The 12,366-nt window shown below is 33.3% G+C and overlaps 1 protein-coding gene across 1 annotated transcript in view; it reads right to left on the bottom strand.

Annotated features, from left to right (window-relative positions):
- Window positions 1–2,154: 2,154 nt before the first annotated feature.
- eIF3i (eukaryotic translation initiation factor 3 subunit i) overlaps window positions 2,155–12,366 on the bottom strand; it is a 43,482-nt gene continuing 33,270 nt past the window's right edge. The window contains exons 8-9 of the mRNA XM_067285363.1: window positions 9,331–9,497; window positions 2,155–2,297 (exon numbers count right to left, since the gene is read on the bottom strand). Of these exons, the coding sequence (XP_067141464.1) occupies window positions 2,216–2,297; window positions 9,331–9,497 (249 nt within the window). The 3' untranslated portion in view covers window positions 2,155–2,215. The remainder of the gene's footprint in view (window positions 2,298–9,330; window positions 9,498–12,366) is intronic.

Genomic DNA, 12,366 nt, shown 5'->3' on the forward strand with positions numbered 1-12,366 from the left:
GAAGTTGTACACAGATTTAGGGAGCGGGGATGACGATTTCGTTCAACCATTTCGAAACTCGATAACTCCCGTGCCCTGGTCGAAAATTTACGAAATTTTGCGGAAAGATCTGGATATTAGCAGAGTCAATAGATATACTGGTTCTTGCGCTACTCTCTAAAGTACAGTTAATGTGTCAGGTTGCCCATAGCTGGCGTTTGAGTCGCACTAGGGCGAGAAGTTGGTTTACCTATTTGGTTAATAATTGTTTTATCGTTTTCAAGCATTTTTGTAACTTTTTTTTTTACTGTTGTCAAAAATCTCATTCGTAATTACATTTTCTTTTTTATATACATGATATAAAATTTAAAAAATTTAATAAGATGATAATTTAAAATTAGATGATGTGGATAAATCGAAAATAAAATTATTTTTGATTTAATTTATCCAGGTTTTAAATAGATATCTGTTTAAAACTGTTATATTGCTACTTATTTGTGAATGAAAGTTTTGTAGGTAACAGTGACATGAGATAACATTTAACGATAGGAGCCCTGGACAGAATCATTGGAAGCGTTATACGATATTTTAGCGCGTAGCATCCACCAGTTAAACCGCGAGGTTGGTGCTCTGTAAAGCGCATGCGCCAATGCATATAATCTGGCTGCTTTACACAATTCAAATATTTTTGCCGTGGAAGCTGTCCCGTATTCGACAATACGGCTCTTCCATTGGGAATATGCGTGTACGAATTTATATTCGAATATACAATAGCAATCTTATCATTGTTTTCACATGTACTTTAGAAATTGGTAATAAGATGCATAATGCAGTTATAATGCTGCTATAAAAAATACGATTATTAATTTTAACTAATTCAAAGTACGTTAAAATATAAAAATAATCGCGCAGTATCTATTTATATTTTAGAAAATACAAGGGAAGCAGCGCTTCCATAGCTTCCATGGACGGCATGCCATTGGTACTGTACGGTACTGTACATAATGTTGAGTATAAAATATCTGTTCAATATATAGGTAATGGTAAAATAAGTAAATAAATTTGCATTTTTGTTTTATTTTATTGCATATGTATGACAATACGAGTATAATTAGGAAAACCATAGCTTCTGATATATTTAAATAGTCATAGAAATTTAATCCAGATAAAGACTATTTTTAAAATAATTTATTAACTTTAACACTACATAAAGTGTGCTATACAACTTTACTTGATTCAGTATAGTGAGTACGGTATTTCATCCCAAATACTATTTTTTATTCGCAAATAAGACGACCTCGCATATAGGACGAGGCATGACTTACAGTTAAAGAAGCAGGCACAATAGTGGTCTTCTCTATATTAGCAATTGTGTTAATGTATTTTTGTATTTATTTACAATTCTTCAGAGTTTAAAATATTCCAAAACAAATGTTATAAAAATCGTTAAAGTGAATTAAAAGGCTGCACTTTAAAGGTTTTGGTGTCGAGGTGTATTAGTTGATTGCAGTTAGAGAAGAGTGTATTTAACATCGTTTGCGGAAGATGGCGAACAACCGGAGGTTGTATTCAGCCTTCATACGCCTAGTCATTAAGTTCTGCTTATGTACAGTGTGACTAAACTGCATTGTTTAAAAAAATGACTAGATTGAAATTTGTAGTCTATCTTGGACAGCATGACAACAACGTTAATTACCGAATATTTCATTAAACTTTTCAGATCATAAGTATAAACACATTCCCACTTTTATTTGCTGTAAAATAAAAGCTAACACACAGGTGTAAATCAAATAAAACTAGAATGGATTGTGCAAGTTCATATTTCGAATACTATTTACGCTAACCAGTAAAGGCAGTCGAAAGATTCCATCTCAAAATTATCCCAGAGGATAAAAGACAAAACTAAAATTGATGGCGTCGACCCCTTTCCCGCACATGGACAATTGGAATTAATGGAGTCAGTGCGGCTGTCGATCTTTGTTTGCAGAGTTTAGTCACAAAATTTACTTACGATAATCATTAACATTTTCTTTTCTTACACGACATGGATGGTTTTATATGTGACTTTTATTTCGGCAAATATTCTTTGCTACACTTCATCGTCGATAACACACCACAAATCTGCAAGGGATGCCATGTACCCGTTTAATATTGTAAATGATTTTAAATAGATACTTTCCCAAATTTATAAAAATTTTATTTTCAAATTGACAACAGCAATTCTTAAACACTTTAATTAATACTCAAATTGAAAATCAAAATATGGAGGATCGAACGTGTGAATCCTAACATAACCGTCTTCGCCACCGCTGCTGTAACTGAAATAAGAAAAATAACCACAAAATTATTGAAAGGTTAAATTTTTGAATTATTTAATAACTAGCAGATAAGCCCGGAGTTGCTCGGGCAAAAAGTAGCGATAGCGAATATTAAGATTATTACATTATAGCCAACCTTACCCATTTTCACAGAATGCAATAATTAAGTCCCAGACTAATTAGATATTTTTATACCCATCTAAAAATTATGTTTGATTCCCGCAAAAATGCAAAAACTGCATCTGCACAATCTTGCACGTCGCTTTCTCTTAACACTTCCCTTATCATCATCATCAACCCATCTCAATTATATATTATAGATGATGATAATATAAACTGTCTTTACACTCAGATTGTTTTATTATTTTATGCATAACGGTATAAAATTAACCCTTGACAGTTTGAACGAGTGCTTCTTTTCGGTCGATTCTGATCTAATACCGGCACAAGAGAGCATTAATTTAAAACTGGCATTAAATCAAATCTTAATTGATCCAATTTCCAAGTGTTTTTGGGGCTATAAACAGTGTTAAAAAATATTCTGAAGTTTGTTTCTGTATTTTTAATCAATAGAATTATTAAATTACAATTTAACATCTTTAGTTTTAAGCTGATATTATCCTCAAATCCTGATGAATATGTCATCGTCCTCTACTCACTCAAAGTTCATTATGAACATTCCAATAACTAGAGTCATTTTTGGCATCTACTGCTTCTTTTGAAATTCTCGCTTGCTGGTGATTACGGGGTAAGTTATAGAGAGTTTCAAGGTCGCATGTCATGTGATAAAACACACGTTTGCTCCGCCCATTCGCCATTTTTGTGGTAGTTTTCGCTCGCTTAGCTTGCACGTAGTCTGTTATTCGACGTCTTTTTTTTAGTTTAAACGTACAAAAATACTGCAGTTCTATTATCATGGATTAAGTTAAAAAAGATTCTTTTCTTGCAAGCTATTCTAGCAGTCTAACAGGACGAGATGCAGCTCTGTACGAAGAGAAAATTTCGTTATGTCAAGGCGATCCATACGAAGCCAGTTTATCAGACTTCGTCGTATATCAAGAGTTGTGGCCGAAAGTAGAATTTGGTGACATTATAAACTATTTGGTTTTTACAACAAATTTCTACACCCTGTCACAAATGAAAGCTTATAAATCTTTAGAGGCCCATAACTATTTAACAAGTGGCTGGGTTTCTCCTGATATAAAAGTAAAAGTAATGAATAACAGCGAAGTAATATTGCTTGGAAAGATATGTTTTCTTTTGTTTGTTTAAACTCGTGTTTTTACGTATTTCTTAAGTAAGAATTTTTGTCTGAAAGTAAAAGTCTAATTAAAAACAGCCGTGGAAATTTTTTAATTCAAATTGTTCAGTACCTTTATTTTCTAGTTGAAACTAGCATATAATAAGTCTACTTGCTTTTCGTTTTAACGTGTAATGTTTATAAGTTTGCACTAGCTAAAGCCTGAAATTACGTTAGTTATTCGTTTATAAATGCACTATACCTAACTAAATTAATATAAGCAAATCAGTAAACTCTTTTAGGTTTTAAAATATAACTTAGTGTTTATTAACGTAAATATTGAAATGAAATGTTTCTGACAAACTCTTGTATTGATATTCACTTTATTCGTAACGAAATTTTTCCGGTTAATTCTCGAGAGCCATGCAGTTTGCCTTCGTCGTGAAAGCTCCTCAGTTTGAGATCCTTGATGACAAATAATGCCGGGAATTTTAAAAAATGATGTTCCTTTGTTCTTGAGTGAACTAGCATTACACCCAATTACACAACAAATCACCATAGTGATATTCGCGACGAAAAAAACAACACAAGAACTCCAGTTAAAGCGCACGTGAACACACACAAAACGTAAACAAGTCACAAACAGTCACAAAGATGGCGCTGGACAATTGCGCATGCTCATGACGTCACTCGTGATGTCGACATGAAACCTCTCTATATAGATTACTCCCGGTGGAATTTCGGGACTTTGAGTACATATCTGAATTCAGGGACAGAGACGAGTTCAATGGTACCCTACTTTTGGACTGGAGACCAAAGATAAGAAAGTTAGCAGATTAACGATTTCTTGCCTTTCACAGTGCATTCTACACCTTAGGTTAGGTTGGGTTAAAATGTACTATAGAATAGAATGAAATACAACAAAATAGAATGCACTGAAAGGCATTCTATTCTAGTTATTGTTACATACTAGTTATTGATATGTGTGTTCAAGTACTACCGTGAATCAATAACTAGTGACGTTAAACAATCGGTGACCTGCCGGCGGCTCCCCTCTGGGAGGAATCTGTCGGGAGCACGGTCATATTAAAGTTTAAAATATCTTTATTAATTTTCTCCGGACTACATTTTCTGGCGTAATGCTCTCTGTACCTTTTAAAACCTTTATTGCCATCTTCTCGAGCCTCCCTTGTCCTGTCCTTTGGGCTGTAGTACAAAAAACACAATTATTTTATACCACAGACCTGAAATTATGTAATGTAGGTGGCACGCAATACCAAGGGTATTTTTCAACGAATTATCTCTAAATTTGTGAAATTTTGCAACAATCTAGTATCTAGACACCACTATCATTATAGTGTGTATTTTTTAAATCAAATCTGTCTACTTTTGTGACTTTGGCAGAAATTTCTGCATCCTGAAAAAAATCATTTGTGCTACCAAATCCAGATTTCAAACAATCAAACTACATCGTTCTCTAAATTTGTTCTGAATTCTAGTTTTATTTTCTGATATCTTTTATCACTGCCACGAACTTGCCATTTCTCGAGTGGCAATTTATAAGCCAATCACAGAAGACACTCAAACATGCAAATCCATCCACGTAAGACAGATAATCAGAATTTCAAGTTCTCAATATTTATATTTCTCAAAATCACATTGAAGTTGTTTCTGTAAGTGCATCACACACTTTGTCATCTACCGTGGCAAAGATTAAGTAATGACCAACTTCCGGTCTCCTTTCTCGTTTTGAATTTATTTCTTCATCTGTTCTATTTTTGCCCGAAATAGATGTGTCCATAAACCCGTGGGCCGCGGAACACTGGTGCTCCGTGAAAAAAATCAAATATACAATTAAAAATTGTTACACTGTTTGGGTTTTCCGTTTGCAAGACAATTTTTGTATGGGAATGTATTCAGCCAATGGAGTCATATACTAGATCGAGTGTGCTCTTGATTTCAAAAAATTTGCCATGCCTGCTTTAAAGTTGATGTATTTAAAGTGTTCCGCAGAAAAAAATATCAAAGTTTAGTATTCCTCGACTTCAAAAATATCAAGAACCAAGGCCATAGACTCTCTCATGAATTCTATTTTTAGAGGTCTACAATATCTTTGTAAGCACAGGGCGTGGGTTTTGCCATATAATTTTTTCTCTGCAAACGAGACAAAGCGGTACTAGGCACTTAATAAAAACAGTCAAATCACTTGTTTTAGAATGATAGAATGCTTGCTTGTATGAACTGTGGCGTGAGGATCCATCAAACATAGATTCCCTGTCAAAAGTAGTCTTTTCAGAATGAAGAACTATCATTGAAACACTGTACAGTGTGGTCCGGCAATTCTGTAATGCAACAAAAGCACAAGTTCCATTTACCTTAATATCTTTAGGATAACAGAGCTGCTTTGGAGCTTGAACTGCTTTATATGGCAGAAATCTTTCTGGAGCACTTCTTATAATGTCAGATGGGTGACAAGACAGTTTGCATCCACCAAAACAACTACAGCATCTTCACTTGACATTGGCTGTTATTGTTCCAGTGTTTCATGTATGCTTTCCTATATCTGCTCTCTCATTTTGAACTTGCTGTCATTATCTCTTTCAGAATATTTGAGGCTTGTGCTTGTCACACCCTGAAATGTCAAGTAAAAAATTTTGGGTTTTTTGTGTATGGATGTTCTATTGTACTTCACCATATATAACACACACCATACAAATGTGTTTTGTGTGGTATATGTGGTACAAAGATATAAGAGTAGAAATCTCTTAAAGCTTTTGTTTGTTATCGTTTTGTTCGCTCAGAACATAATTCAGAAGAAACATCTGGGCGACCACATTTATTCTCTTGAAGTCGAAAGAAGGAAATTGATGTATTCGGCCATTCCTTGTCATCTTTCTGAAAATTTTCATAGATTCTGCATACCTTCATCCGACAAGACTTATACTTTGAGACTTAAAATGCGATAGTTTTCACTTAAAATGTAATGTTGAAAGGCATTTTAGAGATTTAGTTTGTTTCTCAATCTCTGCGATCAAAAAATTCTTTTTCTATTCTATCACGTCCAGAAGTTCTCTACCCCTGATAAACATTGTTTTATTTTAGGGACAACTTCAAATGCAAACAACATAACCGTTCTTAAAATAAAGCAAGGCATTAAACCATTCTTGCCAACCTCGTGTCACTCCCCAAATTGTTTCATTCAATGTTTACCTTCTGTTTACATGTTATGGCTAGTCACAAAAATGTGTGTGTAGTGAAGAGAGTAGCAAAAAGTAGCAGAAAAAAATAAACTTTCTGAATAAATGTTTGTTATAGCAATATAGGAAAGTGAAGAATCTACTATTTGTACTAAATGCTCTTAAATACATACTCGAGTTACTAAAATATAACTGGTATATACCTGAACTGGAAGTTTCCATTGAAAAATGTTCCAACTATTGAAAAATTACTGGTCAAACACACCAACAGAACAAATTTGAAAGATCAGAAATGGCGCATATACTTTCCTTGGCTAATTTGCTTCGATTTAGTGCTCTCCACCAAAATTTCAATGCTGTTTTGTATATGTTCAGTTTCTTTTTACATCATTTCAATAGACCACAAATATATACTGTATTTAGCATTTCATTTTTTTTTTTTTGCCAGGATGTTTTAGCTCTCTTGCCCCCCACTGTGTGTTGATGGCAGTCCTGCAGCCAGGAGCAAATCACCAGGGGAGCTAAAGGGGGGAAAATTGACTAGTATCTTTTTCCTAGACAGCATTATGCCTATTTACAGTTTAAGTGTAAAAATTAGGTTAGTTACTTATGTGATGAAAGCGAAAGCTTTTAAGGGACATCCCATTACTATAAAGCTGCCACTTTTCTATGTATTTTTCACACTATATTGGTGCATCAATACTATTACATGAAACAGTACATTGAGACATTCCATGATGACGAAACAATTATAAGGTAGAGTGTCATAAACAAGTTTTCATACAGCTGAACTTGTATCTCAAACATGTCTATCTCAGAATTTATATTTTCCATCTTTAAGTCAAATAAACTGTAGACGTTTTGGGAGAAAATTATCTCAAATTATGGATTGAGATGTCAATTATAAATTCAAAGCCAGGCAAATACATTTTGATAGCATAAATTGTAGCCAAGAAACATCTCTTGAAATACAGTACACAGTTGGAATTAATGCTGCTTTTCTCCAACTGGCTACGAATTTGGTTTGCATCTTATCCATCTGATCAGTCGGGTGTCAGAAACTATGGACAAACTATTTCTGTCATGTCATGTCAAAAATGTTTTATTTATACCTAATACGGGTATGTACTGTACTGTACTGTACTTGCTATTGCAGTGTTTCCCAGCCTTTTTGAATTAGCAACACACTATAACTTTTAAAATAAAAATGCGTAAATTTTAAAATAAAAGTTTTTTAAAGCAACTATAATTTGATAATACAATAGTTAAACTTACCACAGCAAACACTCACAATTTTACAATATACCATAAAAATAAAAACACAATTTGAATCGATATGGAAAGAGCTAGTATTGATTTTTAAGCCAATAAGCCATTTATAGAAGCTCCAAAGAGTTGATATGCCTGCATATGCATAGAGGTGTATAACTTTTGTGAGGGGGTATATGCCAATGTTGCAGCAATTGACATTTTAGTGAATATCTCCTCCCTTTGGTCGGCTAGAGGTAATAAGATGAAAAATAAGTGAAATTTTGAGAGAGAGCATATTCAAAATTCTAAAAAACTTCTTATTTTTGCAATACACTCAAGCACTCTCCCCATACACGTTTGGAAACACCATGCTAGCATATTAATAAAATACCATACCTTCAATCAAACTTATTACTGTTTACTGTCTAGGAACTTCTAAATCTTGAAACCTATCTATCTCAATTTTTTCTTGTTCCCATGAGATTTGAGATAGACAAGTTCAACTGTATTTGCCTGTCCCATAAATATATACAAGTATTTTATAAAGCAAACATTTATCACAATTATTATTTATATACTAAATATAAAATCCATTAATGATTTGGAGCAAATAGAAAAAGTTTAATCTCAATGGGACCAATGGTTGAGCATACTGTTTGCAAAGCATCAACAAGAAAAGAAGGCAACAGTCTGATGATTTGAGCCACTTTCAGCTGGAATGGAAAACACCTTTATCATTTATTGAATGTTGAATGAATGCTGCTGTTTACTGAAAGTTGCTGGAAGAATATTTATTACCCTAGGCAGAAAGTATTGTTGGGTCAACCATTTTTTAAATGAGATAATGCGCTTGTGCACAAGGCTAAGAGCACGAGTGATTCTTGACTAATGGGGAACCAATAACTGATTAGTACTCTGATCTTAATCTGATAGAAAACATACAGGCAACAGTACAGATCGGTTGAGGAGTTGAGAAACGTGAGTAAATGAAAATGGGAAGAAATACCTCAAATTTATCTTAACATTTCATTTGTATATATTAATATTTTTGTTAGATACAAATTGGTTACTAATTTGTGTAAAAGCTTTGCTACTGTCATTGTTTAGATAATTGCTTTATATTTATGGGACATGCAAATATTGAAAATGTTAAATGCTTTAAAACCTACTTACCCTACAATACTTTATCTTAAATATATCATATTAACAAAATAATATAATACATAGGTTATATTATCATAGCACTATTATAATAATAAACAAGCTTCAACAAATTACATTCAGGTTATCATCTGCGATAAAAATCCATTTGCATAAAAACATTAAAATCATTCATAACTCTAACCTTTTTCCATCAGGATGAAATGCCACGCTGTTAATCGGACCAAAGTGATCTTTTACCCTTCCAAATTCTTCTTCAAAAACCAAGTGGAAAAATCGGGCATCAAACTTCCCTGCTCTCGTGGAAGTCGTCGTGACATCCATGGCTTCTTGTCCTCCGCCCATTACCACCTAAAACAAATTATATTTTACGTATGGATATTAATTACAAAATTAATTCAGAGTACTTTGTACTTCTATTTGCATTAATTATTTCAAACTATTACATTGTATTTAATTGAAAAAATGTCACTATAAAAAATTTGACTGCTTTTTGATACAATGACATCAATAATTTATTTTTTTCTGAGTGTTTTGTGTGTAATAATGATAATTGTTAATTTTTACAATTATTGTTTAATGTGGATATGTTATCTAAGTATTTTTAATAGTTAATTACTAGGATCAGTATAAAGTGCAATCCCCAATTAAATTTTTAATTTAGTCAGATATTGGTATTGGAATAATATTAATTTTAATACCATTTAAAAAATGGTATTAAAATTTCCTTCAATTAAATATTACACAAGAAAAAAATTTTAGTATTATAATGAACATAAAAAGTTCCTACATATATTCCACAAACATGTGAAAACTTTAATTGAAATCCTACTGATAAGTGGCCATTGGCACTAATAAGAGATGTATGATCTCAATCTCAGAAAATTTAAAAATTGCCAAAATAATTCCAGACGTTTGTCCAAGTGAAAGATGAGCGATTTCAGAGCTTGGCAATGAAATAAAATCATGTATTTGTCTAGACAGAACACATTACAATATCATTTGTAGTAGAGATACTTCATTTTATAAATTAAATAAAAATCATGTCTGCATTTGTCTCCCAATCCTTAATCCTACAACCATTGATGATGATGATAAACTATAAGGCAGTTTCAGCTGTATATGTTATTTATCCAATATGTATACATAATTAAAAATCAATTAGCTATCTTTGAATTAATAGCATCGTGCACAACACACAGTAGAGCATCGATTATCCGACTCAATTGGGGACTGGGGTTGGTCGGATAACCAAAAAGTATGAAAAAATACATTATTAGTATAGTATATTAGTATATCGCTATTAACCTACTTCGCATTCAATTTTCATCGATGTTAAGCCTAACAAACGTTTTTTTTTTAAATAATAATTGTCGCTATTGTATTGTTAAAAATTATTTCATTATTTTGCACAAAATAAATACAGTACTGTACTGTTTATTGAAAAATACAGTATAAAACAAAATTATATATATATATTACAGTGGTACCTCGTATAACGTACTTAATCCGTTCCAGGTGCACGTCCGTTAAGTGAAACGTCTGTTATACGAAACGCATTTTTCCACAGAAATACATGTTAAAACATCTAATTCGTTCCGCAGCATAAAATAACCATACTGTATCATTAAAAAAAAAATGAACATGGGGTGCGTTCTTTTATTCCTCCGTGTAACTCTGCGCAAGCGACATCCGTTAAAAAATTCCTGCGTAACGCGTTCCTAAATTCTGGTGGGAGTGCACGCCGTCGAACAGCAAAAACAGCTGCTTGTAGCAGTAGTTTACATTGGAAAACAACATGGCATCCTCCATGGCTAAGATAGTTTCATTTCCGGGTCCATTATGTGGTTTTATGAATGAGAATTTAGAAATTGTGAAAGCACAAGTTAGCGCACGCGGTGATGTAAGTGTCTTTACGAATTTTTTTTCGAGGCTATTTTGAATGCTCTTTCAACAAATAATCCATTTTATGGTTAAATTGGGACCCTTCTTTTGCCTTTTAAAGCTCATGGAGGAATCTATAATTCTAAACTATCATGATACTATTGATAGTGCAGGCGCCGCCATCTTTCTTTCTTTCACCGTCGTTCCTAAATGCCTATAAACAGCAGCGCACTCCTGTAGTAGCGGAGACACAGAGCGACCGCTATTAAAGAACGCACCCGTGGAGCAGTCACCAATTATTCCGGAAAGTCCGTTGTTCGCAGCCAATCCGTTGCTCGAGTCACGTAACGGCCAAACAGAAAGTCCGTTGTTTGCAGCGTCCGTTATTCGAGGCGTATGTTATACAAGGCACCACTGTATACATATTCTGGTTACATATTTTACATAAAGTAGGCCTATACATTAGAAAAAGAAGTCCAAAATTTTCTTTTGCTTCACAGCTGACCCTCATTTTTTTGCCACTAAATCTCGCACATGTTTTAAAAACAGCAATTGGATAGCGTCATTAAATAAAATTAAGCCTCATTTAAATACTGGCCCCCCTTTCATGGTCAAGCCATGTTGCCAGCTAAAACACGCAAAAATTTAAAAATATTATTAAAGTAGCCAAGACATAGCCAAATATTGTAGCGCCACATCACTAGCGGACATTTGAATTTGCCAACTAGAACGCGGTCGGTTAATCGATGCTCTACTGTAATTGGTAAAATTAATATATCTGACCCAGCTACAGAAATCAGAAAAATATGAAATAAAATCCTCACATCGACCCCCAAAAAGTTTGTGTTACAAGCAAAAGAAGCTCTTACTATTTTAATACAATTCTTTTAATTTTACATTTTTTACATTTATTGTATACAGTCAAACCTGTTTTTATGCGGTCGATAGGGACCGCATAAAAAAAGTCTCACATAGAAAATAACTCAAAACCGTACAAAATAGAATTTATTGACAACAGATGTCAGCACTTGACTGCATCGTCTCGTCTATCGTCTGTTTTACATATTTTTGTCCAGGTGGTGTTTTGTTGACTTAAAAAATAATTTATTTCATTTTTCGCATATTCGTGCAATAATATTACTATAATAAGTTTATTTAGCTATAATAAATCGACATGAGACATGACAAATCGCACAAGACTAGTTGCCAACTATACCGCACAAATAAAAATTCGCATTAAAAAAATCGCGCATAAAAACAGGTTTGACTGTATATGTTAATAACTTTTGTAACTCGGTGAGACAGATGAGCTTGATGATCCTTTGCTAGATTAGCA

This window comes from Centruroides vittatus, unplaced genomic scaffold (genome assembly GCF_030686945.1).
Source record: "Centruroides vittatus isolate TY-2023 unplaced genomic scaffold, ASM3068694v2 scaffold_2520, whole genome shotgun sequence".
NCBI lineage: Eukaryota > Metazoa > Arthropoda > Arachnida > Scorpiones > Buthidae > Centruroides > Centruroides vittatus.